At 51.9% G+C, this 23,335-nt stretch overlaps 10 protein-coding genes across 10 annotated transcripts; 3 read left to right on the top strand and 7 right to left on the bottom strand.

Moving 5' to 3' along the window:
* Positions 1-70: 70 nt before the first annotated feature.
* PV08_00207 (uncharacterized protein) lies at positions 71-2,488 on the bottom strand (the record flags this gene model as incomplete). Its single annotated transcript, XM_016374574.1, has 1 exon — positions 71-2,488. One exon carries the CDS (start codon positions 2,486-2,488, stop codon positions 71-73), a length of 2,418 nt encoding a protein of 805 aa, XP_016239850.1.
* A 1,109-nt stretch (positions 2,489-3,597) lies between these two features.
* PV08_00206 (uncharacterized protein) lies at positions 3,598-6,966 on the bottom strand (the record flags this gene model as incomplete). The annotated part of the gene is made up of 3 exons (XM_016374573.1): positions 3,598-4,213; positions 4,263-6,812; positions 6,869-6,966. The coding sequence occupies 3 exons, from the start codon at positions 6,964-6,966 to the stop codon at positions 3,598-3,600; spliced, it is 3,264 nt and encodes a 1,087-aa protein (XP_016239849.1).
* Positions 6,967-7,494: 528 nt separating this feature from the next.
* PV08_00205 (uncharacterized protein) lies at positions 7,495-8,985 on the bottom strand (the record flags this gene model as incomplete). The annotated part of the gene is made up of 1 exon (XM_016374572.1): positions 7,495-8,985. One exon carries the CDS (start codon positions 8,983-8,985, stop codon positions 7,495-7,497), a length of 1,491 nt encoding a protein of 496 aa, XP_016239848.1.
* A 388-nt stretch (positions 8,986-9,373) lies between these two features.
* PV08_00204 (uncharacterized protein) lies at positions 9,374-10,326 on the bottom strand (the record flags this gene model as incomplete). The annotated part of the gene is made up of 2 exons (XM_016374571.1): positions 9,374-10,252; positions 10,300-10,326. 2 exons carry the CDS (start codon positions 10,324-10,326, stop codon positions 9,374-9,376), a joined length of 906 nt encoding a protein of 301 aa, XP_016239847.1.
* A 418-nt stretch (positions 10,327-10,744) lies between these two features.
* On the bottom strand, positions 10,745-11,372 carry PV08_00203 (uncharacterized protein; the record flags this gene model as incomplete). Its single annotated transcript, XM_016374570.1, has 2 exons — positions 10,745-11,185; positions 11,232-11,372. 2 exons carry the CDS (start codon positions 11,370-11,372, stop codon positions 10,745-10,747), a joined length of 582 nt encoding a protein of 193 aa, XP_016239846.1.
* A 966-nt stretch (positions 11,373-12,338) lies between these two features.
* PV08_00202 (uncharacterized protein) lies at positions 12,339-13,811 on the bottom strand (the record flags this gene model as incomplete). The annotated part of the gene is made up of 1 exon (XM_016374569.1): positions 12,339-13,811. One exon carries the CDS (start codon positions 13,809-13,811, stop codon positions 12,339-12,341), a length of 1,473 nt encoding a protein of 490 aa, XP_016239845.1.
* Positions 13,812-14,352: 541 nt separating this feature from the next.
* On the top strand, positions 14,353-15,724 carry PV08_00201 (ATP-dependent RNA helicase eIF4A; the record flags this gene model as incomplete). The annotated part of the gene is made up of 3 exons (XM_016374568.1): positions 14,353-14,386; positions 14,508-14,582; positions 14,643-15,724. 3 exons carry the CDS (start codon positions 14,353-14,355, stop codon positions 15,722-15,724), a joined length of 1,191 nt encoding a protein of 396 aa, XP_016239844.1.
* Positions 15,725-16,303: 579 nt separating this feature from the next.
* Positions 16,304-18,182, top strand: PV08_00200 (uncharacterized protein; the record flags this gene model as incomplete). Its single annotated transcript, XM_016374567.1, has 2 exons — positions 16,304-16,871; positions 16,909-18,182. The coding sequence occupies 2 exons, from the start codon at positions 16,304-16,306 to the stop codon at positions 18,180-18,182; spliced, it is 1,842 nt and encodes a 613-aa protein (XP_016239843.1).
* A 195-nt stretch (positions 18,183-18,377) lies between these two features.
* On the bottom strand, positions 18,378-19,154 carry PV08_00199 (uncharacterized protein; the record flags this gene model as incomplete). The annotated part of the gene is made up of 2 exons (XM_016374566.1): positions 18,378-19,035; positions 19,099-19,154. The coding sequence occupies 2 exons, from the start codon at positions 19,152-19,154 to the stop codon at positions 18,378-18,380; spliced, it is 714 nt and encodes a 237-aa protein (XP_016239842.1).
* Positions 19,155-21,353: 2,199 nt separating this feature from the next.
* PV08_00198 (uncharacterized protein) lies at positions 21,354-22,961 on the top strand (the record flags this gene model as incomplete). Its single annotated transcript, XM_016374565.1, has 1 exon — positions 21,354-22,961. The coding sequence occupies one exon, from the start codon at positions 21,354-21,356 to the stop codon at positions 22,959-22,961; it is 1,608 nt and encodes a 535-aa protein (XP_016239841.1).
* Between the last annotated feature and the right edge of the window lie 374 nt (positions 22,962-23,335).

The raw sequence follows: 23,335 nt of genomic DNA, 5'->3' as shown, positions 1-23,335 counted from the left end.
AGCTGCCCCATGCCACCGCAAATAGATGGAGGACATGGGCGAAAGAGGGATCTTGTCACGGTGCTCCCCACTAGAAAGCATCCTCGAGAGGACAGTCGACTGAATCGTGACCATCTCTCTCACACAAGGCGCACCATTTCTCGGGGTCGATGACTCCACTCGTCCGGCCAGCCAACATACCCGCTTGAATGCCCGTGCCCTCAATCGCGGAAGCGGGAACAGGCGCTGAAGACGCGGGGGTGTCATCCTTTGCGGGAGGTGTGGGTGGTTTGTCGTCTTCGAGGGCATGTGGAAGTGGAAGCGAGGGTGGCGGAGGTAAGGTGCCTGTCGGTGGCGGACTCGTGACTATCGAAGCACCAGCCGTACTCGTAGTAGCATTGTTGTTGGCTTTTCGACTGACCAAAGGTGCAGGCCGATCCGAGTCCGCGCCCGACAAGATCTGACTTTGATCACCACTCCGTCGTAGGCCTTCACGGACAACATCCTTCCCGCTTCTTTTTCCCAGACTGCCCTGGCTGTTACTGCTCTTCCCTGGTCCGAACATGTTCGAGCAAGTCAAGATGTCGTGGCCACCTTCTTCACAAATTTCGCACCACAGCGGCGCACTCGAGCTGGAAATGTCCGTTACCGCATCGTCCATCTGATCGTGTTTGAGAGGCGACGCACTTCGTCGGTTGACGTCTTGCCAATCGTGCACGTTGCCCTGTGGAGCGGAACTGCGCCCTAGCACAACGGTTCTCTGACTCCCCGTGGTACCAGTGCTGAGATGCTTTCGATCCATATCTTCACTATTTCCTCTCGAATGCCCACCTGGTAGTGACCGGACAGAGGTATGCAGACCGAATGCGGAGCCTGGCATCGGGAATTTCGACAAGGCAACACTGTTTCTCAGATGCTTGACCTCGTTTGCAAGCTCTTCCTCGTGCGCACTCTTCTGTTGCAGTAACATCTCAAGATCCCGGATTTGCTGGCGTAGGCTTAATCGGTTCTCCTCCCCGTCTGCATCATCAGACGGCTTCTCTTTTCTCGTGCTCAGGCCGTTGGGCTTTGACCCATTCATCTTGGGAGATTTGTCGTGGGTTTCATTGAGACTCTGAATGATCGCCTTCAACCCTCTGATCTCATCATCTTTTGCACTCAGTTGGGCTTTGAGATCCTCAACGTCGCCCGCCGAATATCCATTGAGCTGTTCTTCCGTCTTTAAGCGTTCGCGCTCTCGTCGTAACTCTGACCTCGATCTCTCGACTTCGCCCCTCAAGAACTCAACTTCCCCTCTCGCTTCAGCCTCTCCTCTCCTTGCATCTTCAAGGCCTTCCTCAAGCTCCTGCACAAGTTCTTCGAGCTGCTTAAGCTGTTGTGCAACCGACTCGACATCCTCGCTTCGATCTTGGAGATTCCTCACCTCCTCCAGCAGTTCGTCGACCCTCTTTTCATAGACACGCTCCGTCTCTGTACTGGCCATCTCTAGTGTATCAATAGTGCTTCTGAAATCGGCACGATTGATATCAAACTCCGCAGTGAGCATTTTGATCTTGTCGTTTTTCTCCCGGACAATCTCCCTGAGCTCGGCAACATCGCGAGGCAGGTCATCATCATCTTCTTCTCCATTCCTTTTGCTGGCCTCCAGGTTAGGCAGTAGCTTTTGCAATTCATTAAAACTGCTCTCCATCTCTGCAAAATTGGCGCCCTGATCACGCAATTGTCGTCTCGCGACACTAAGCTCCTCATTCAATTCACGGATCTTCTTCTCATACTGCTCGACATCTACACCTCGATTTGCATGTGGTGTTGGCGTGGGCGTGTTTTGCCCTTCTCCGGAGCCTTCGTCGAAACTTGATTCAGGGCCCAAGGACGGGCTTGTACCACTCTCCACACTGGGTGTCGTTGTGCTGTGTCGTAAATTTTGGCTAAAAGTCGTCGTTGGCCGTCCTGTACCAGGTCTATACCCAGTCCCGCCATTCGTACTTTTCCCAAGGCCCATCCCGATGCCACTGGGCCGTGTCTTAGGTGTAGCCAGAGCCTTTCCAGTCGGAGTTGCGGTCTTGCGGAGAGGGCTCGAAGGGCGTGGCAGGCTCTCCCTGCGCACTGGTGGTTTCAGCGCTGGGCTTGCGGCGCCGGCCCTGACTCCTGGTCCGATTGATTGACTGAAATTTGGTTTCGCAATACCCGTCCCAGGCGTGCGACCACCTTGATTAAAACTGCTGAGGCGGGTAGGCGTCCCAGGGCCTGGGCTTGCACGGACACCCAAGCCCATCGTCTTCTTGACGGCCTTTTCTACAGGAAGAAAAATGCCTGACCCTGGGATTGCGGTTTTAAAGTAAAATCTTCCGTCAACATCGCCTGAATTCTTGCCTCTAGGGGCGTACTCTGTCGCAAGCTGCACGCCTGCAAATATACCCTTCTTCCCATCCACGCGCCCGATGAACTTGACTGTGCCGTGCATGTCGCCTGGCACCAGGACCGTGTCGCCTACGCTGAGACCGGCCATGGCGGACGTGTTATTTTTCCTCGAGTACACTGGTGCTATGTGGTCTCTCTAACTCTTCCCAGGGATCAGATGTTCATAAAGGGGTGTACATGTGAACCGCAACGTTCGAGAGGAGCAAGCGCAGGATAGGATGATCATTGGTTGGGTATCGATTTCGCATTGACCGCGGTTTTGAGGGGGTGTTCGGAGCGGAAGAGCGCACACGAGATGCGTGGCGTTGTGAGGAGGACGAATAGGAGCTGTTGTTTGGCAGATGGTGTCAAAAGCGATGAAGTCGTTGCGAGGTTACACGGGTGTGTACAAGTAAACAAAAGACCGTAACATGGTCGGCGAGCGGAGGAAGGGTGGATGGTGATTAGTGGCTCGCTGGCCGGTATGAGAACAGAGCAAGAATTGACTGATACTTTTTGTACGTACAGTACAGTCTGTCAGTAGCAGTACTGCAGGCCAGTGGTCTGCAGACGCCCACTCGGTATAGGAGAAGTCACAAAACTCCCTGTTTCAAACAGCTGGCAATTATCTGCTTAGTACGACACTGCTTCCACTCACTCGTCACCCGTACTTTTGGCTAGAAGCCACCCCGTCCTCCGTACTTTTTTGTCCTTCAGGAAAATCCCTGGCGCATACTTCGGGCGCATCGTGGCGCGTAAATTGGTTGTTGATTCGCTTAACGAAATCGAGCCAAACGGGTGGCGTCTCTCAAGGGCTCTTCCGATGATTGAAATCGCCTGCTCGATACGACACGCATCGTGCTACCGAGACGAGATACTGAAAAGGAGACTCGGCTCTTCGGCTGTGGCTGTCTCGACGTTTTGGCTTTTCATGAATTGCACTCGGCCACCCAGAGCCATCACACCCTCAACCAGGCTATTGTCGACTTGGGATTTCGGCAACGATACCTGGCACCACGAACGTCTTCCTTGAGAGTGTTTCGTTCTACAGGAATCGGTATTGCATGTCAACTGTGTTTCTCTATAGCCAATATGCTACCAACAACACCCAAAACCCCCGTCCAAAGCGGATTTCTAGACATTCTTTACAGTCCATACTTTTGGCTTCTTTTCGTAGTTTCCACCACCAGCAGACTGCCGCCATGTTCACGGTCTTCCCTAGAGCTGGAGCCGGAAGGTTGCCACCTCAAACGGTCTCAACTCGATGTTGATACTGATCTTGTTCTTACCAGACACGGTCAGGCTCTCCAAGTCATCTTCGAGCACATTGGTCTTGTAGACTTTCTTGACCGGCAGAGTGGTCTCAATCGTCCCCCTGCTCTTGCCACCCATGCTCTCGTATATTCTCAATATAACACTCTGTCCCGGCCGTTGAGTGAGCTCTCCGCGAGACACATCTTCGTCATCCTCGCCACGCTTGATACAGTCCAGCACCAGCGACTTGGCACCGATCAGGTTAATTGCGTTGAAGAGTTCCTTGGTCCTGTCGTCCACCACTGAGACCAGTTTCAGGGGATGATTGAAGTTGTACGCTGCACGCACAGTATTCGCGCTCAGGGCACCATGGTGAGGCATGATGGCCCACTTGATGTGGTGGCGTCCCATGTCAGCATGTGCATCCGGGGCTTTGGGTGCACGGATCAAAGACAATCGCATGAGATTTCCACATGTTGCGAATCCATACTTTGAGTCGTTCAAGATTGAGACACCATAGTCGGCCTCCGACAAGTCGGCAAACTTGTGGCAGCAAACTTCAAATTTGGCCATGTCCCAACTATACCTGCGTTAGCGATGCCAATACAAAAAAAGAGAGAGGCACCTACCTTGTGTTGTAGTGCGTTGGGCGTCGAATAATGCCATACTGTGTCTCGTAGCTTGCTTCGGTATTGACCACATCAACTGGGAATTCTACCTTGAGGAACTTCATGGTCTCGCGCCATTCGACTTCCGCGTCGACAGAGACATAGCCGGTTTCGCCATCGCCCTCACACGCATCGAGGCTGATCGTTGTCTTCACCCAGCTGTCTTTGCTGACCTGTGTCTTGGTAGCCACACTGACGCGGTAAGGCCCTTCTTCAACGATTTCGGAGGCCTCTGACTCCAGTTCCTTTCTAGACTCGAGGTGGAAAACCTCAACATCCCATGCCTGCCAATAGAGCGGCTTGTCATCGAAAATCACCAACTGGTTTGCTTTGCCACCCTTGGCAATGACCTCGCGGTCCGCTTTGAGGTCGATCAACGATGTAATCACGCCCGCTTCTACTCTGACCTGGAATTTGCTGTTCTTCATCACGAAGACTCCCTTCGTGACCTCTTCTATCGAGGCCGTAGACTGGATGGCCGAGGCCGTGTGGGTCTTGGCGATTCCCTGTCCGCCCGAAACAAAGATGTATTTCTTTTCTTGAGACTTTGTCTGCGCCAGTGGAATATGCACTAGTTCGGACCGTTTCCAGGGCGCGGTGTTCACCGCGGCAAGCTCAACATTAGGTTTCAGGTGTTGAGACAAGCCGAGCACTGTGAGCGCCTCTTCTTTCACCTTTGCACCCAGCTTTGCATTGTGTGCATAAAGGGCGTCCGAGTCATCATAGCACATCTCTATCGAGCTTCCAGGCAAGCAGTCGTGGAACTGGCAGAGGAGAACATTTTCCCACATCTCGTCAATCTCCTTCTTGGGATATTTGTAGCTCTTGCTCTTCAAGCTGGCTAATGTTGCAAGGTACTCGATATCGTGCAACATGATTTCTTGCTTGCGGTTGTTTAGCTTGTTGTTGGCTTGTGTCGTATAAGTCCCACGATGTAGTTCAAAGTACAATTCGCCATACCAAGTGACGAACTGGGTGCCATTCGCAACCTTTTTCTCGAGATTCGCGAAGAAATCGTCAACAGATTTTCCCATTTGAACGCGAGGCAAGAGGCCAGTAGTGTCACTAAGCCCACGACATCTTCGTAGCTTTTCAAGCATCTCTCTTGTCGGGCCGCCACCGCCATCTCCTTTTCCAAAGACGAGGAGCGATGTATTGTCTTCATTCATACTCTTGTGCTGCGTCACACTGCGTCTGACATCGCCAAAATGGGCATTTGCAGTATAGGTCTCGCTTGGCGCCATATGACAGATGACTTGGCTGCCGTCCAAGCTTACCCAGTTGAAGGTAGTGTGCGGGAAATTGTTGATGTTATTCCAGCTCAACTTTTGAGTAAAGAAACGTGACATCCCCGCGAGGCGACACAGCTGAGGCAACTGACTTGAATAACCAAAAGTATCTGGTAACCAGAACGTCTGGCATCTCTCACCGAAATTGCTCTCAAAAAACCGCTGACCGTAAAGAAACTGTCTGACCAGTGACTCGCCACTGGGCATGTTTGTGTCGTGTTCGACCCAGCTGCCACCAATAGGTTGAAACTTCCCCTCTTTCACCTTTGATTTGACTCTGTCGAAGACGTAAGGGTAGTACTGTTTCAGCCACTTATACTGCTGGGCCTGACTGCAAGCAAACCTGTGCTCTGGATATCGGTCCATCAGATCACATTGATTCGACCAGCTTCTGGCCACTTTACGCTTCGTCTCCGCCCAGGGCCAAAGCCAGCACGTGTCAATGTGGCAATGCCCGATAGCATACACGATGCTCTTCTCGTCCGAATCATAGACCTTGGAAGAATCAACATTCTTTCCAATGTATTTTTGTGCGATCCCCCGCCCTTCTTCGATCGACTCTGGAGACCCATTGCCAGCAATGAAAGCGTCCATGATTTGGTTGCATACTTGAAGTGCTTCGTGTTTCTCCCAGCTGTCGCCTGGGAATTCTCTGGCGGCATCCCCAATAATCCAAAAGTCCACATACAGCTGGCGAGCAGCAATGTTGACATCAACAATCTGTGCCTTCCATAGCGTGTAATACCTATTGGGATCTGGAGGCTGAATGCTGTCGCCTCCAGGAGCATTGCCGAACATGCCATTACACGCCATCTCGATATAAAAGGTATGCTCTTTGCCGTCTCTCCAGCTCTCTGGAAGGATCCATTCTGTGCGTTCTCCGCCGCCAGTTAACCCTTGCAGTGGGTTTCCATCATGTGTCCATACTAAGCCTTCATTGTTCGCATCCCAATGAAATTCCAAATGCTCTCCATCGCACATATGTTTCGGGACTTTGAGTTCAATCTTAAACCAATGAGTGGACCATGATGGACCAAAGGATTCACCTCGGTGGGTCGGCCTGAAAGCATGGGATGTTGCCTCCTTGAAGGTCGGCCGCGCAGAGTCTGGCGGAGAATAAACGGAGAGCTTTACATGCTCGTCATCGTCGCACACATTGTGGTAGAGTTTAGCGAGAAGGCTTTGATCCTGGTATTGCCCGCCTGAAGTGAATTGTCTCAGACTGTTTGGTCTGTCAGTATGTTCCTGGAGACGATATCCTTCTCGGAAGAAACTCACCGGTCGGTGTAGATATTCTCAATCTTCTTTCCCACAGGCCGCTCGCTGCGAATGGGGTATTTCGATACTGCCGGGCGAGGTTCTCTCTCGCCTCCCATGGCTACGGAGTGGTATACCGGGCTGGGCTGTAAGGTGGTACGAAGAGGGTGGTAGTTCTCAAAGGAGACTTGGGGGATGGTATGAGATAGGATAATATCCTCGTGTCAGATCATTCGACACAGCCTGCTTTAGGGCAAATGCAACAAGCAACTTGTCGAGTTGGAGGATTGAAAGCTACGGTGAGATACACATACAGGTGTCCGGTACGAGTTGGAGGTGAGCAGTTGTTGTTGCATGGCAGCTGTTCCGTAAATGCGGGGTGAAGTTATTACTCGTCGCACCTGCATCGATGACGGGGCTGAGCATATTAGAAGCTATTCCGTATCTGGACTTAGCGTCAGCCTGCTGCAGATGGAGCTGTAAGGTACGGTACGCAGAGTTAATCAAGCAGTCTAGCTACTCGTAGGTAAATAGCAATCTTCCCTCACTTTTCTATTTCTCTCTCTATCGTCCTGTGAGGTACTGTATGAGTCCTTGCTGAAGCAAAAGTCTTGAGTCTTCCTTGGGTCGCGGAGCTCTGGTCTGTGCTAGATCCAAGATTCTTCTTTGTCACCCACGAAGGAAACCGTGCTGGCTGTGCGTGTTGGTCCAACCAGCACAATACTCTGCTTTAATTTCCTTCGCCGCTTCTGAGATGCCCGTCTAGTCAGCTTCCGTCTTGCGCCCTCAATGACGCCAACAAACTGACTCTGACCATTTTGATAGGCCTGGCCCAAGTCGGTAGACACGTCTGCTTTGCGGGTGCGCTGCATTTTCGGCTGTTGCCTCTGCTTTTTTGTCATCTTTTTCGACCATATTTCTGCGCCATAAACTTGGTAAGGTGTTGCTGGTTTCGCCAATTGTCTTTGCCGTGGTGGTTCTTCTTCTTCATGATAATCTTCCAAAGCCGCGCCTCGCCTGGACAGAGAGAGCGCCCTCCACAGATTCGAAACACCTTGCTGCAGGCTCGATCGCGCACTATTACGTTCTGACTCCCTCATGGGCTGAGTATTCTCGATTATGGTAGGGCCCTTGCCAGCAGAATCGGAAATAATGTCTCCGTAGTTGCTCTCGCCCGAGTGCATTTTCGGAGCCAGACTTGTCCGCTCCCACGGCCGGTTTGACGCAGATACAGGACTCTGCACAAACTCTGCGTCCAGCCAAGACTTCGACAACCTGCTTTCAGGACTCTCGTGTTGTGACCTCTCTATGCCAGTATCTCCAGGGCTTACACTTCGTGTGTAGGGCTGATTGTCCCAGTCGTCGGACACAGGACTAGGAAGTCTCGAATCTCCAAACTCCACTGGAGGGGGAAGCAAATCAGAATCATTGACATCCGATATGCTGCCGGACATGGCGTCGGGGAGCGGTGGTGTATGGGAGACAGACAGGGACAACTCGACCGAGGACACATAAGGTGAAGGAAGCGCCAAGGTGTTATACGCCACTTGATGGTGATGATCCGGTGGTGATGCAGACAAGGCAGAGTCCAACTCTTTTCGTCGCTCTCGAAGCGATCGCGAAAACTCGAGAAACGTGGGCGCCGTCTTGTTGCTCTTCGGGCCATCGTTTGGTGACAGAGGTATTGGCTTTACTGAAGCAGTAGATGAGCTGTCGCCCCCTCCGGGAGTTTCTAGCGGGTTGGGTGATGGTGGTTTACTGATACTGAGCCGTTTGATGAGCAGCGGAGCTATAGTATCTCGATATGCTTGTGGTTGATGCAATCGTGGCAGGGTTGGAGTGTCGATCAACTCCTGCTGTCCATTATACATGCGAATGATATTGCTAATTGTTGTATCATTGCTGTAAACACTGGATGATCGCCGTTTCTCGAAAGGCTCAAGAGGTAGAGGTTTGTCTCGGTCGGAAGGCGTAGATTTTGCTGATCGATTCTGACGCACGTCTAGGTACAAACTGCTCTCAGATCGGGAGGCTGCTAGTTCTAAACCTTGTCTCTGCAGCTCTAGGAGTGCTTTTGACGGTGGTGGAGGTGTCGCGAGTCTGCGGTGTGCCGATGGAGGTCGAGAAGATAAATCCATGATTGTTTCGAAGCTCCGATAACGTGCATCATGCTGACTTTCGCTAATCAAGTCCTTGCTGTCGAGTCAGATGTTCGCTTCTTAATGAGACATGGTCTTCATGTAAAAGACGAACGCATTCTGGCCTGGCTATAGCCGATACAGAAACAATACAGCAAAACGTAAACAAAGAAGTACGGTTTCGGCCGCGGCACCAGAGCACCCATTGTTCCCTTGCGATCGCACGGCAGTGAAGACAGCATCTTCATTCGCACCAGGGCAAATGTTTCATCGTCTGAAAACGTAGGAATGATGGCGGAAGATATTTTTGGGCTGAGACGGAGCGCTCAACAGCCCACATTCCACCGACTTCCGCGTTCTGCCAACTCCAGTTAACACAACGCAGCCTTCATAACTTTGCGGCTTTGACCAGGTCTTCTTTGGTGAGCTCATCCGTTGGCCTTCTTATGTCGCCCAATCGTCCGACTCTGCGAAGGCGGGTTATCATCTCCTCATCGCCAAAATGACTGTTGTGCTCGAATGTTGGTTCCTGGTTATAAGCGACGCGAGCTGCATCGACTAAAATCCTTGCAGTCATACCGAACACTCGGTACCTAGATAGTTTCTCCAAGTGGTCGGCAGTGATCTTTTGCCCTTCGTTTCTTTTCGGCTTCGAGACAATTTGGTTTGTCACCGGCACAAAGAAATTGTGCATACGCCATTGGTTCTGATGCCAGTCGGTCCAGGCACCTTCGTACCAATCATCTGGATCACCAGGGAGATTGTCCTGATTAGGTAGGTCTTGATGGTATAAAAAGTTCCGAAATGGAGCAGTGAAGACAGCAGCCACTTCTCTCGCATCTAGCCTGGGGAGGAGCTTCTCTGCGACGTTGGCATCGAGTCCCGTTTCGGGATCGTAAGAGTGTAGGAAAGCCACGCAGGGACGGACGAAGAGTTCTGTTTTGGCCAGATTTGTAGGCATCTCACAAAGGTGTTCAACTCTGAAGGGAGGAGGCAGTGCACTCTCGCGTCTGGGGAGACCAATCTCTTCGGATGTTTCCCGTCTGGCAGCTTCGAATGCCGACTCTCCTTCTTCGGCCTTTCCTCCTGGCAATGCCGCGTGTCCAGAGTATGAACTCAGGGTACTCGCTCGCATGGTGATGACAACCCTTAATTCTCCAGAGGCATCGGCAAACAGAAGGATCAGCACAGCCGCTTTGCGTGACAACGGCATTGAAGGCCATACCGTTTCTGGCGGCTTATACTGTCTTAATCGTTCAAGAGCCGCCTGTCAAAGGTTATCATACTACCAAGCCGTGAGAGTATAAGACTTACGGCTGATGTGGGTGATAAGGGTGCCATGATGTCTCGACGACTCTGTGTCGAAATCCACCTCCGGGACAGAAAAGACAGACAAATCCGACTGTGTGACTTGGTCAGGATGTTCCTGTGAAACATCGGTAGTCTTGCGAAGAGATGATGGAACACTTATGGACAGTTCGCCCTTAAATATACTCGTATTGTTGATGGCACAAGCATTGCCGAGGTAATATTCATCTAAAAGGGCAAACCCAACATGTACAGACAGCCAGCCGTCTTTCTACCGTCTGTCGAATCACGTTTCTCCAACATTGGGTGAGAGTGTTTCTTCGCAGGACGAGTAGTTAACGTGCTAAATCAAAGCGGTTTCGTTGAGTCTGTCAATCAAGTGCTCCGGTCCCTATACTGACGCCTCGGACGCCTCAAACTACCATAGAACCACCAAAGCGCCATAACGTCGTCAGTCATCCTGAGCCTTTCTGGAACCCCCAAATCCGATCTTCTGCCGCTTGGTTGCCCGACCGTCGGCGTCATCATCATTTGTGGCCGTGTTCTTTTTCTTCTTCTTGTCGCCGCCTTTCTCGTTCGTAAAACTCCCTGTTGGAGTACCAGCATGATTCGGTGTGCTTGTAGAACTACTGGGGGAGTCTGAATCGCGCATGTAGGAGACTGAGCTGCGGGAGAAGACACGGTCTGAATCGTTCACCACAGCCTTTCTTCGACCAGCACCTAGTCCACCTCCAGCTGCGCTCCCGGATATTGTGCCTCCTGCAGATGTCGCCGCCCCCGCCACAGCAGATGCTTTAATGTAGTTGTCGAACCCCTTCACAATGTTTCCTGCGATCGATGTTTCTTCGAGGTAGGCAGTCTCTTGACGGTAGATTTGGTCTTCCACGGCAGTCTGATTGAGTCAGCACTCCTTGCCTGAACAGCGCAAGCGACCCTACCATATTGCGATCTAGAAGACGTTTCTTCTGTAAGGTGTCGCGTAAATCACGTCTCAATTTCTCGTAGTACGGAAGGCCAGGTCTGTCGCCACTGGCGGCAGGCTTCGCTGCCGTGCCAGTTGGCGGTACATTCTCAGCCATGGCACGGCGCGATGTCTTCTGGCAATCGCGGATGTTTATTTCGTTCTGCGTAGCTGCTCGAAAGTCTGGGAAGCGAGACTGCGCAAGACAGTGAAAAGATCCAGTGAAGTACGTACGGTGATGCATATGAGCATCAAGTGCAAAGCCCCTGCGCCGCGTCTCGGGAACCTCGTTCAACATGTTTACGATCATGCTATGGCTTGCGTCTGAACAACTTAAATTCCCAGGATTCCTTGTTCACTCAGATATTAAGGCGCGACGACCTACCCGAGTTCTCGATCATGAATCATTTTGGCATGGGTCATGGCGGTATGGATCACGGAGACATGGACATGGGGGGAAAGTGCTCTATGAATGCAAGTGTCCCATGGATGACAAGCAGCGTGATGTTGACTTGAACAGATGTTGTTTACTTGGTCCTCGGAAAACCTGTGCATCATTTTTCGCCAGTGGAGAGTAACTGGCACTTTCTCCCTCGTCGTATCACTCCTAGCCATCGTCCTTTTGACAGCGGGCTACGAGTGCGTCCGCGAAATCAGCAGGCGATACGAACAGCAACATAGTGCTCAAATGGCTGCTTACAGCACGGGTGGCACCAGTACGTCCTTCAAGCCTCATTCTTGCCATATACGTGTCTGATCTTGTCAAGGCGCATCACCTCAATTGAACGAATCAAGCTCACTGCTCGTCGTAGGGAGAGACTCGAAAGCGACGGCGGAACGGAAGGGAACAATCATAAAAGGGTTGCTTTATGCTGTGCAAGTGTTTTACAGCTTTTTCATCATGTAAGTTCCAAACTTGGTCGGCGAGAGACGAGGCTGATGTCACAGGCTTCTCTTCATGACCTACAATGGTTGGGTAATGCTAGCTGTCGCCGCCGGAGCATTTGTTGGATACATTGTTTTCGGCCGCAGCTTAACATCGACCAAGTCTGTAGCCTGTCATTAAACATGCATCATGACATCCTCATTGAATGTCTTCCTCTACATCGTCGGCAAATCCGAAGCTAAAACCACCCGAGTCTTGGTTGGACTGGCTTGGATCGTGCACCAGTTCCTCCCACTTCCTCTTTTTGGTTTCTTCGACAGAGGCCGCAAGATCAGGGTCTGACTGCCGTAAGCGGTCCATAAAGAGGGCGTGTGGGTCGACAACGTTGTTCTTGAAACCAGAGACCTGATCAGGCTTGTGCCGCAGGAATTTGACTGTGGACCGAAGATGGGCTCGAGGGACGAAATTTTGAGTGATAGCGATGGCGGGACTGAGATTGACCACAAGATGCCACCATCCAGATGGGACATGCAAGACTTCTCCCTCTCGGCAGATGCCTTCTAGACAGCCAGGGGTGCTCCGCGCCTCGGCATGGAAAGTTAACAGCCACTCTCCAATGCTGAGAGGCGAGGTCACCTCGCTTTGATCTTCGCTCATATAGACACCCGGAGGGAGCACATCGCTAGGAAACATGATCCAATACTTCGAACCACGAATTATCGCATTCCAGGCACTGGTAGCATTGGGGTCCTTGTGAAAAGTACTTCCACTCCTTTCCGGTCCAATAATCAGCCATCGGTGATCTGGTCTTTGTTCTCTGAGCAACGTGAATAAATCGCTTTGGAAGGCATCCGGTGGGAGGTAGGCGCCGTCGGCATCCACTTTCAGGTTCATTTTCTCAACGAAGTCCCTGTCAAACAAGTATAGCGGGCTTTCGTCCTTTGTCGTGGCCATGTATGCCGCATATCTCTCGTAGGGCCAATCCACAGCCTCTGCACGAAAGGGGGTCTTCCCGTATCTGGCAAGCAGGAAATCCTGGTCCCATTCATTATAGACCTGCCACTTCTTTACGGGTTCTGTCAAAATGAAGGGCCTGTCCACCCATGCCCTGTCGAATTCGAAGGCAGACAAGTCATTCAGCCTCGGTATTTCGTTGCGTCTAGGTATGCCGCAGACATAGGGTTTGAGCGAGATCTGTGAACAGAGAAACGGTCGATGCAATGCATCAGAGTACAGGTGTCGGCAGTCCACACTCGCAAGCTGCGGTGTGGGAAGTCGTCTCACCGACGCTCTCCAACTCCCGCGCCACTCGAAGTCCTCCCTAGGGTCGTTGATTGCGAGATCTCGCCATAATTGATCGAACGTCGAGTACGCATATAGGCCGCGACAAGTACTGCCCAAAGAGACTAGGGATGGGTTGTCCAGGAATTCCAATAGCACCAAGAGTAGGCTGTCTGGTAGCTGACCAAAGAACCCCATATGTCTCTGAGCGTTCTCCGTCGAGGTCAGGGCATTTCCTGCCGGTCGCACTCCAAGAGGATGCTGGTCGGCCTCATCTTCCGAAGCCAATGAGTCCTCTAGAATCTGCGGTTGGTCCTTTGACACATCGTATTCAGCTGGAATTGGTGCGTCCGGGATTGTGTCCGGCTGTACAGTTATGGTAGAGATCATTCGTTGGTCCTGAGTCCAGGCGAGGCCAGACTTAGAGTCGAAGTGGTACACGAGAAGAGCCCGAATCTACCTAGGTAGCTGATCACAGATTACGCGAGAGCAATCCAGCATCGGCCAGAACAGTCCCTGGTTATTGTGATTCGAGGCTCAAAAATCCCTAGGACATTCGCCACTGTGGAAGATGGTGGACAAGGCTGGACTGAGTCGGGCAAAGCAGCCAAACACTTTGGGGTTCGGGTGGCTGTGGTCGCCCCTAGTGCATTTTGCCAAGGCAGTATTTAAGGCTGCGCAAAGTCTCAAGATCCAAAAAAAATTTGATCTTCGTCTATCACATACATTTCACAACCACAACTTCACACAACTTACTCTAGATCATCCGGATTCTCACAATCGAGAATCCTTTGACCTAGAAAGCAAGACAAAAGCAGTTTTTTCGACTTAGACGCCGCAGCAGCGCCTAAGTCTTTCTCACGCCACTCTCACCCCGCGCTTTCAGATCACAGGCGCAGTCGCCAGTGATCCCACGACTTCTCTCGCAATCATGGCGGACAAAGGTCTTGAGGAGGTCCCAGAAGGTACGTTACCATCAACCAAGCGTGATGCCGACGGGAGCGCCACCTGATGGCGTTCATGTCTGGCCGTTACCCCCTGATCTGACTGCGACGATGAACACGGGCTAACTTTTGTGACATTTAGGCCAAATCGAGTCCAACTACGATGAAGTCACCGACTCATTCGATGCGATGAACCTGAAGCCCGAGCTTCTACGAGGTATGTCAATTTCCCATGATGCTACCAAATGAGACGACCGGCGCTAATCAAATTTTTCAGGTGTCTACGCCTATGGTTTCGAACGACCATCCGCCATCCAGCAACGTGCCATCATGCCCGTTATCAAGGGTTCCGATGTTATCGCCCAAGCCCAGTCCGGTACTGGCAAGACCGCTACCTTCTCCATCTCTTGTCTTCAAAAGATCGATACCAACCTCAAGGCCTGCCAGGCTCTGATCCTTGCTCCTACCCGTGAGCTTGCTCAGCAGATTCAAAAGGTCGTTGTGGCTATCGGCGACTTCATGAACGTCGAATGCCACGCTTGCATTGGTGGCACCAATGTTCGGGAAGACATGAAGGCGCTTCAAGATGGCCCTCAGGTCGTTGTTGGAACTCCAGGCCGAGTCCAGGACATGATCCAGCGACGCGTGCTGAAGACCGACAACATGAAGATGTTCATCTTGGATGAAGCCGATGAAATGCTCTCTCGCGGTTTTACCGAGCAGATCTACGACATCTTCCAGCTCTTGCCTCAATCAACCCAGGTCGTCCTTCTCTCCGCCACTATGCCTCAAGACGTTCTCGAAGTCACCACTAAATTCATGCGCGACCCTGTCCGCATTCTCGTCAAGAAGGCCGAATTGACCCTGGAGGGTATCAAACAATTCTACATTGCTGTTGAGAAGGAGGAATGGAAGCTGGACACTCTTTCTGATCTCTACGAAACTGTCACCATCACTCAAGCCGTCATCTTCTGCAACACCCGAAGAAAGGTTGACTGGCTTACTGACAAGCTGACGGCTCGCGACTTCACTGTGTCAGCCATGCACGGTGACATGGAGCAAGCTCAGCGTGATGTCATCATGAAGGAGTTCCGTTCCGGCTCCTCTCGTGTTCTCATTGCCACCGACCTTCTGGCCCGTGGTATTGATGTCCAGCAAGTCTCCCTGGTCATCAACTACGATCTCCCAGCCAACCGTGAGAACTACATCCACCGTATCGGTCGTGGTGGACGTTTCGGCCGAAAGGGTGTTGCTATCAACTTCGTTACTGCCGATGATGTGCGCATGATGAGAGAAATTGAGCAATTCTACAGCACTCAGATCGAAGAGATGCCAATGAACGTTGCTGACCTCATCTAAACGGTTTTCTGGATCGCAGCAATTCGACCAAATGCATTCCCAGCATGTGGAAGGCGTTTTGTTGCTTGGTGGTTGTACGCGACTGCTTGAGAAAAGTGGGATGAAGCTTGCCTCCGACTGCTTGGCTCAATGTTGTCGCAGCACGAAAAAAGTCATGTAATTTTTTCCGACTTGTTAAATGGGATCATCAATATGCGATGTGCATACGAGCGCGATGATACCAGAATTGACGGCTTTTCGTCGCTGCTGGTGTGGATTTCGCCGGCGTTGGTTCTTTTTTCCTTGATATGCTAGCTGGCAATCGTTGGCTATCGTCTCTCAGACTTGCACAACAGAGTGCATGCACTTCATAGCATTTCTCATGTGACACGAAGGACGAGGACAATTGTTTCTGCGATAGACTGGTAGACAAATTGAGTAAATTGTCAAAAATTTCCTGTGTTTCTCGACGTTCGTTCTTGTGTCCTTTCCAAGGTGGTATTGTACCTCAGTTCCGTGCATTGGCTATTCTCCCACACGTCCAGAACATCTTCTTGATATCCACCGATTGAGCGTACTATCTCCCAAGCTTCACCGATGATGATATCTGATCGAAAAGCTACAGTCGGCTGTGCAGTCGATCTCCTCCGAGCCCACCAGTTGAGACGTGAGAATGCCCATCTTCACAGGCAGACGCAGGCGTACCACGACGAACTCATCTGCACCAGAGCCGAAGTGAAAGAGCTCAAGATCATTGTCCGAGGATATCAGGCCGATCGGGCAAGTTCACAATCTCTACGCAAACTGTACGAGGCAAGATCCGATGAGCAAGCCGCTCAGATCAGATGCCTACGTGGAGATCTGGAAATGCTCAAGGCAGAAACGGCGAAACACGAGGGTGAAGTAGCACGATACTGTGCGGACACCGTGCCAGAGAGAAGAATGCTAGAGGAAAGACTCTCCCGGATTGAGACCCTGTTTCAACATGCCGCAGAAGCCTCGAAATCTCATTTCCAGACCGTCGATGCTCGGCTCGAGGGACTCGAAACTGGCCTTCAGAGCAAAGCGGACGCTGCTCTCGTTGAACACATCCATCTCTTGACGGGCCCGATACAACCTCCTGACGCTTCACTGGATTCTGTGAGCCGCGTCAACAACAGCGTTGAGGGTAAGCACAGCGCTTGTCATGACATGGATGGGTGCAGTGGCTAACCCGTTACTCCAAGAGCATACAGGCATTCAGGTACACGATTCTCAGAGAACGTACCTCCCAGAGAGATCCGCGAATCCCGCCTTGAATCCCCATCATGACGCCGCTACGAAACCGGCAGTCCAATCCTCGATTCCCTCTGACCTGGATCTGGATGAAAATGTCAATACCGTCAGCTATGCCGGTCACCGAATTCTCAGCGTCGACGACAATGATTCGCTAAGTTTCTTGTCAGAGTGTCGAGCACCCGCAAATGAACTCACCAGAGCCAACAATCTCACGCAGGAGAAATTCGAAAGCTGGGAGCACTACTACTCCCGAGCCCACAGCCTGGTGCAAGCTTTGCCTGCTACTTTTGAAGAGATGGTCGTGCGAAGATTTGCCGATGGTCTATTCAAGACAGTGCAAAGAAAACAATGCCGGCAATGGCTGGAACTCAAAGGCTGGACTTGGGAAAATGTAGACTCGTTCGGAGACATCAGCTCACAGATTCCCGAGGCACCAAGTTCGACTCTTGCTCCGAGCGCCGAGATCTCGGCCAGGTACTCCAAGAAGATGGGACCGCTTCTGGAGAAGAAGAGATCGACGGCAAAGAGGGCTTCAAATGCTCCCGGCCGTGTTCCAACTGGAAACAATGACACTCGAATGATGCCACTGCGACGGAGCCAGCGGTTGATTGAGAAAGGCAACCGAACAGCGATGGAGGCCGCCGAGAAGCCAGCGAAGAGCGAGTCGCAAGTGCTGGGTGACAGTTATCGAAAAAACATGTCAATTTCAAGCTCGCAAAAGCGCAAAGCCCTGAAGGAGAAAGCATCGGGTCCAAAACAGGGTAGGGGTCATGAATCCACGAAGACAGGTCGTGCATCGGGAGGAAAAGACACAGGACATGCGAAGGCGATAGCGGGACACAACCCTGCAGTCACTCGAGCCCAGGGGATAGATGATGGGATGGAGGAAGCACAGTCGCCTGCGGGGTGTAAGGAGAATGAGAGAGTTGGGCAGAGATCATGCCAACAAGAACCAACCAAAGGTAATTCGAAGCAGCCTCGAGGTGGTATCAGTTGCGTCCCACGACTTGTACCGCAGAAAAGGGCACTCACAGGGGCTGCGAGCGAAAGTAGCGGTGACGAAGGGTACCTCTACGAACAGCGCATCAAGCACAACAATGCGCAGGAAATGCCTGTCACCAAGCATAGGCGTGTCGCCCATCGTCTTCCCTTGCCACCACCTCCAGAGATTCCGATCTTGTCAACCTCAAGCGAGGGCTGAAGAAGAGGCGTGCTCGCATATCAGGGAGACATGTATGAAAAGCTCCGGCCGGACTTCCTCAGAACAGACCATGGGTGGGTTTCAGAACGTTGGCTGTGTTTCAATCTAGATAGGGCAGACAGCTGCGCACAGCATGTCCAAAAACTTTTGCGCAAATCAATCGACAGCTTTAAAATGTGTTCTGAACGGGGAGGATCACGTCTCTTTGAACTCGTATGCTCCCTCGGTGGTGTCGTCTACCACTTGCACCTCGATTCTGGCCTCGACCACTTCCCTACCGTCTGCCTCTAGGCCACATTTAACAACATCGCCTCCGACCAGCGGGCCAACACCCTTCGGAGTGCCTGTGAGGATGATGTCGCCTTCTTCCAACGTCATGACCTTGCTGATGTCGCTCATCATCCTGGGGATATCGAACAGCATCAAGTTGGAATTGTCCTTTTGCTTGATGGTGCCGTTGACGCTGAGCCAAAGCACCACGTCATGCGGATTGGGTATCCGGTCAAAGGGAATCTCATGGCTTATGGGCAGAAACGTGTCGAAGCCTTTTGCGATGCTCCAGGGCAGACCCTTCTTCTTCGCCTCGTCTTGTACGTTTCGGGCGGTCAGATCGATACCGAGGAAATAGCTTTTGATATAACTCAGCATCTTGGAGTCCGAAGCTTGTAGGTTCTTCAGCCCCTCTGGGGAGGGAGTCTCTCCGATAACCAGGCCGAGTTCGACTTCATGATGCAAGTTGACCCCGCGAGGGCGAATGACTGGACCTTTGTTCGGCAGCAGGATGGAAGAGGGAGGCTTGAGGAAGAAGAAGGGCTGTGCTGGTCGGGCAGAGTTTAGCTCAGTGATGTGGTCGCTGCAAACATGTCAGCGTTCCCTGGTGAGTCCCATCGACGGCCATGGTTGCTGGAATGCATACGCATAGTTTCTGCCAATGCAAACCACCTTGCGGCAATTCGCCTTGATGGACGCCATCCTCGATATAGTTTATTGCTCGGGTGGAAAGAAAGGCTTCGGTGCTCGTGCAGATCTTGCAGCCGCTGTGTCCGTGTTCTGTTTTCCTGGTGAGGACGTATACTCGTGGTCCCAACGGTCGCTGCAACCTGCGATGAACCTCCAGCAATTGGTGGAGATGTGGAGAGTTGCATGCCATACAATATGGCTTTATTCGACGTCGGATACTTGTCCGGGGCTCTGCAAGCCTTTTCCCACCAATCACCATGAGTTCGACCTGCGGTTTCCATTCTACTGTATTACTGTACAGTATGTGCGAGAAGGTGTTGATGCTTCCTTTGCACCCTCGTGAGCAAAATGCACGCACTTACTTCTAGGTACTAACACTCTCGGGGGTCATCGTCGCGATGTTCTCGGTTCTTTACGGGTACACAGGACCAAGTTGAGCCCCGTCTTGTCCTGCTCTCGCCGCGGTTAGCCGTCCGAGGTCCTTGTTGCTGGCAGACTTGATTCATGCACTCAAATCAACAATTTGCAATTGCGTTGCGTTCTCGTCGGGGTGTGTTACAAATTCCACTGCGCGAAGATCCTATACTCAATATAGTCATCTCGGTTTTGCGTCGGCCATAGTGCGTCATTTTTTGCACTTTTGTTCTACGGTCGCGCTTTCGCGCTTTTCCTCAACGCGAGGTGTCCATCGGATCCTTTCTCCCGATGGTTACTATCCTTTGCTCTCAAGAGTCAAGCACCACTGGGTGAGTTGAACTGATACAACTTTGGCGATCAAAGAGAGAGATGCACGCGACCCTTTTGGGCCTAGACCAAGCCCTATGCACACGTTCCCAACAGACCGGAAACCTTACAGGCGGAGACGTCTATCTCGATGCCGCGAGATGCGCCAGGAACAGTCCATCTCTCACGTCCACAAATGACCTTCACGCAGGATGTATCGGTGGCGACTTCTATCATTCCCTTGTCTTGGTGCGAGTCTCGCCGTCGCACTATGTAAGGTACGAGCACGAGTAATAGACTGTGGTTACTCGTACAACACACTAATCGCGAAAGGGTTCAACCGTCTTCCCGCACAAATCGTCCGCTTTTTTTTCGAGCACTTTTATGGCCAGTTGTAGTGGTAGCTGGGGCCTTGACGCGAAACTTTCAAACGGCTGTCGTCGTTGATGACATATCATTTCCCAGGCACCGGAACCCATGGAGAATCCGCCATTCGATTGATGGTCCAATGACACAGGCAGAGGCGGATTCCTCCCTGTATGATAGATGCACCTGATCGTGCATTAGAATCTTGACATGTGCCCTGGTTTGATCGATCGTGCGCAATTCTGCGGCTTTCTTATATCGCTGAGCTCGTCTCATGCAAATCCCAGTTGGTTGCTCTCATAATAGAGAGCATTTTCAATCTCCAGCAGAGTTCCCATGTGTCTTCTGGACCGATCTCTGGTGAGACGGGGAGACGAGCGCGATGTGACCCCATCGGACACTCACCAAGGTTCGGCTGAGCGGCTACATTTAACCTTCGGAACGGCCTTTTGATGGCGATTGCACTCGTACTGAAATACTTTCCGACAGTACCGCAATGGCTCAAAGCTTGATCGTTACCTCGCTAACGGCTTTCCTGTCCTCAAAGGCTCTCGCGAGATTTTCCTGCTACCACGCGGTAAACTTGCGTCGTCCAGGAGGACAAAGTAGTCTTCGGGTCGTGGTGGGTGGCGCTTCTCTGGGCGCTTTGATCCGATTAGGCTGAACGATTTTCAAACTTCTTGATAATGTTTGGTGGACTTGACTCAAGCCCAGCAGGAAGTGCCAGTATCCCTAGCCGTGCCCATCTGCCTTGCGTGTGCAAGTGCATCCGCAAGTGCATCCGCAAAGGCTTCCGCAAAGGCTTACACAAATATTCAGGACCCTTTGCCACTCAGCCTGCGGCTGCGAGTACTGATCTTGAAAGGGAATAGCATGAGCTGGCCGTCAGTGCACCGTCGACTATGACAGCGATAGAAGCCGGTTCTGCTCGGCTCACAGCGGTGATGATGGCACTATCACCAAGTGTCTGCATCATGCCTACACCGAATATCTCTCAGTCGGCGACCTGTGCTTGGCCGGAATAGATATGGACGATGGATCTCTATATTCTGCCCGTAGGGCAGCGGTGAAGTGTTGCAAGAACATTTCTCACCTATCCAGTTTAGCCAGCGATTATCTGCAATGTCATCGTCGTCATCACGACGTGGACGAGCAAGGACTAGCAGTAACAGTACACCAGACTTGCTTTGGGTTAATAGGACTCCAGAATCGGAGACGCTGTCAGCGACACGACAAGAACGAGATGAGCTCCGGACAATCACCAGCCATGCCAGACACTGGCGGGCCGCTTTGCGTCGACAGCAGAGACTTTACAACGCACAGAACCAAGCAAGTCATGCACAAAGCGTTGTCGGCTGGGGAAGAACAGGCAATCTCTCAGAGACCAGCTCTGCAGAGACTTCGGCAGCACCTTCTCCTGTTCCCCTAACCACCACGGTTAGCACCACTCCCGACAACCCATTCCCATTCCTTGAAACGCCCGAGGATGCATGGTGGTCGCAGACAACCTTCGATAATGCCGTGAATGAGTGGCTGCCGTCCATCTTCCAGAATCTGCAAGCTCTGGACGATGGTGTGTCTCCGGAATCGATCACTGACACAATCACGCACATTGTCCAAGGCTGTCTTGCGAATCGAATGCATATGTACTGTCTCCTTGCGGCGAGCAGCGGCTTTTTCAAATTTGTGCTACACCTCCGATTAGACCGCAACGACGCTCCAGAATACTGCATGAGCAAGGCCCTTCAACACCTGCGGCACTATCTGTCGGGCCAGATCCAGCCCGGGCCACGAGCCGATCAAATGTTGGTCTTCGATCTGCTTGCTCTTTCCACCTTCGAGCGATATACCACGAGCTTTGAAGGTGCAAGGACGCATCTCAATATGGTCGCGAACCTCGTGCAGATGCTGGGCGGCATAGCCAATCTCGACGCGCCCATCCGAGCGCTGTATCGACTCTGGGACCTTCAGAGTGCTGGCGGTAGCGGGGATACGCCATTCATTGCGCTTGACTGGGATCCTGGGCTGTTACCGCGGGAGCAGATGCGTGACATTATCCTTCCAAGCCTGGCTAGGGGTGGTATCGTTCCCAGTGGAGTAGCGCTGGTGCAGTACGGGTTCAGATTTAGACCTGACATCCGGACATTGGTCATCGACGTGGTTCAGTGGTTTCAAGTTGTGCAGTACTGCCATGTGACCAATTTCTCGCAGTCTCCGATAGAGAGATGGTCCGCGCGAAGGGCCTATGCTCTTGCCCATCGACTTCTCTCGTTGCCGTCGAACGACCCAGAATCTCCTGGTGGAGCGAATATTTACGCTGAGGTTTCAAAACGTCTCAGCCAGGTCTTCTTGCTCGTGATAGCGGACATGGAGAGTACTAGAGCTGCAAGAACAGCCTCTTCAGGGCCGACAGCAGCTGTCTCGGATCCGTCGAGGTTCTCCTTCACAGATGTGAGTCGGCTCAGGGCCCATTGGGGTCAGGACGTCGAAGGAACTCGGCAGGAGGATGTCCAGGACGAGGAGCTCAGGTTCTGGATGGCTTGCCTGGGTGTACAACTGGCACAACGAGAGGAAGACCACCAGTGGTTCGTTGGGGTTGCCAGACCCATGGCTCAACGGCTGGGTATAAGGACAACCGATCACCTTGCGCAGTTCATGTCGAGGTACGTGCATCGTTGTACGGCGACAGGCATGCCAAAGATCGATGGACTCGAGCCTTTGATCGAATGAGGAGAGTTTCAGTCGACTGAAAGGGGGTTTTATGTCTCCCACACCCCATTACAGGTTTGATGACAAGGTAATTGATGGCCAACCCCACAAATCCAATATCAGTTCAGTGTATATCTGCGACGTTACCCAGTCATTCTAATGAAAGTCCCTATTGAGACCATGCACAGGTGACCAGAGTGGTGACCCCTACTTTGTTCTGGAGGGGATTTTTGAGAACTTGTCCATTCTGATGATTAAGAGAGGGGAATGACGGGGTCGAAGGAGACTTGTATTGATATTTACGGTAGATCTTTTGAGGTTTGCGACTGGAGTTACTGAGTTACTGGAGAGGGGGAAGCTTTCACAGTTTTCACGTTGATACCCTCATGAATGTT

This window comes from Exophiala spinifera, assembly GCF_000836115.1.
Source record: "Exophiala spinifera strain CBS 89968 unplaced genomic scaffold supercont1.1, whole genome shotgun sequence".
NCBI lineage: Eukaryota > Fungi > Ascomycota > Eurotiomycetes > Chaetothyriales > Herpotrichiellaceae > Exophiala > Exophiala spinifera.
This window is presented reverse-complemented; position numbering and strand designations above follow the sequence as displayed.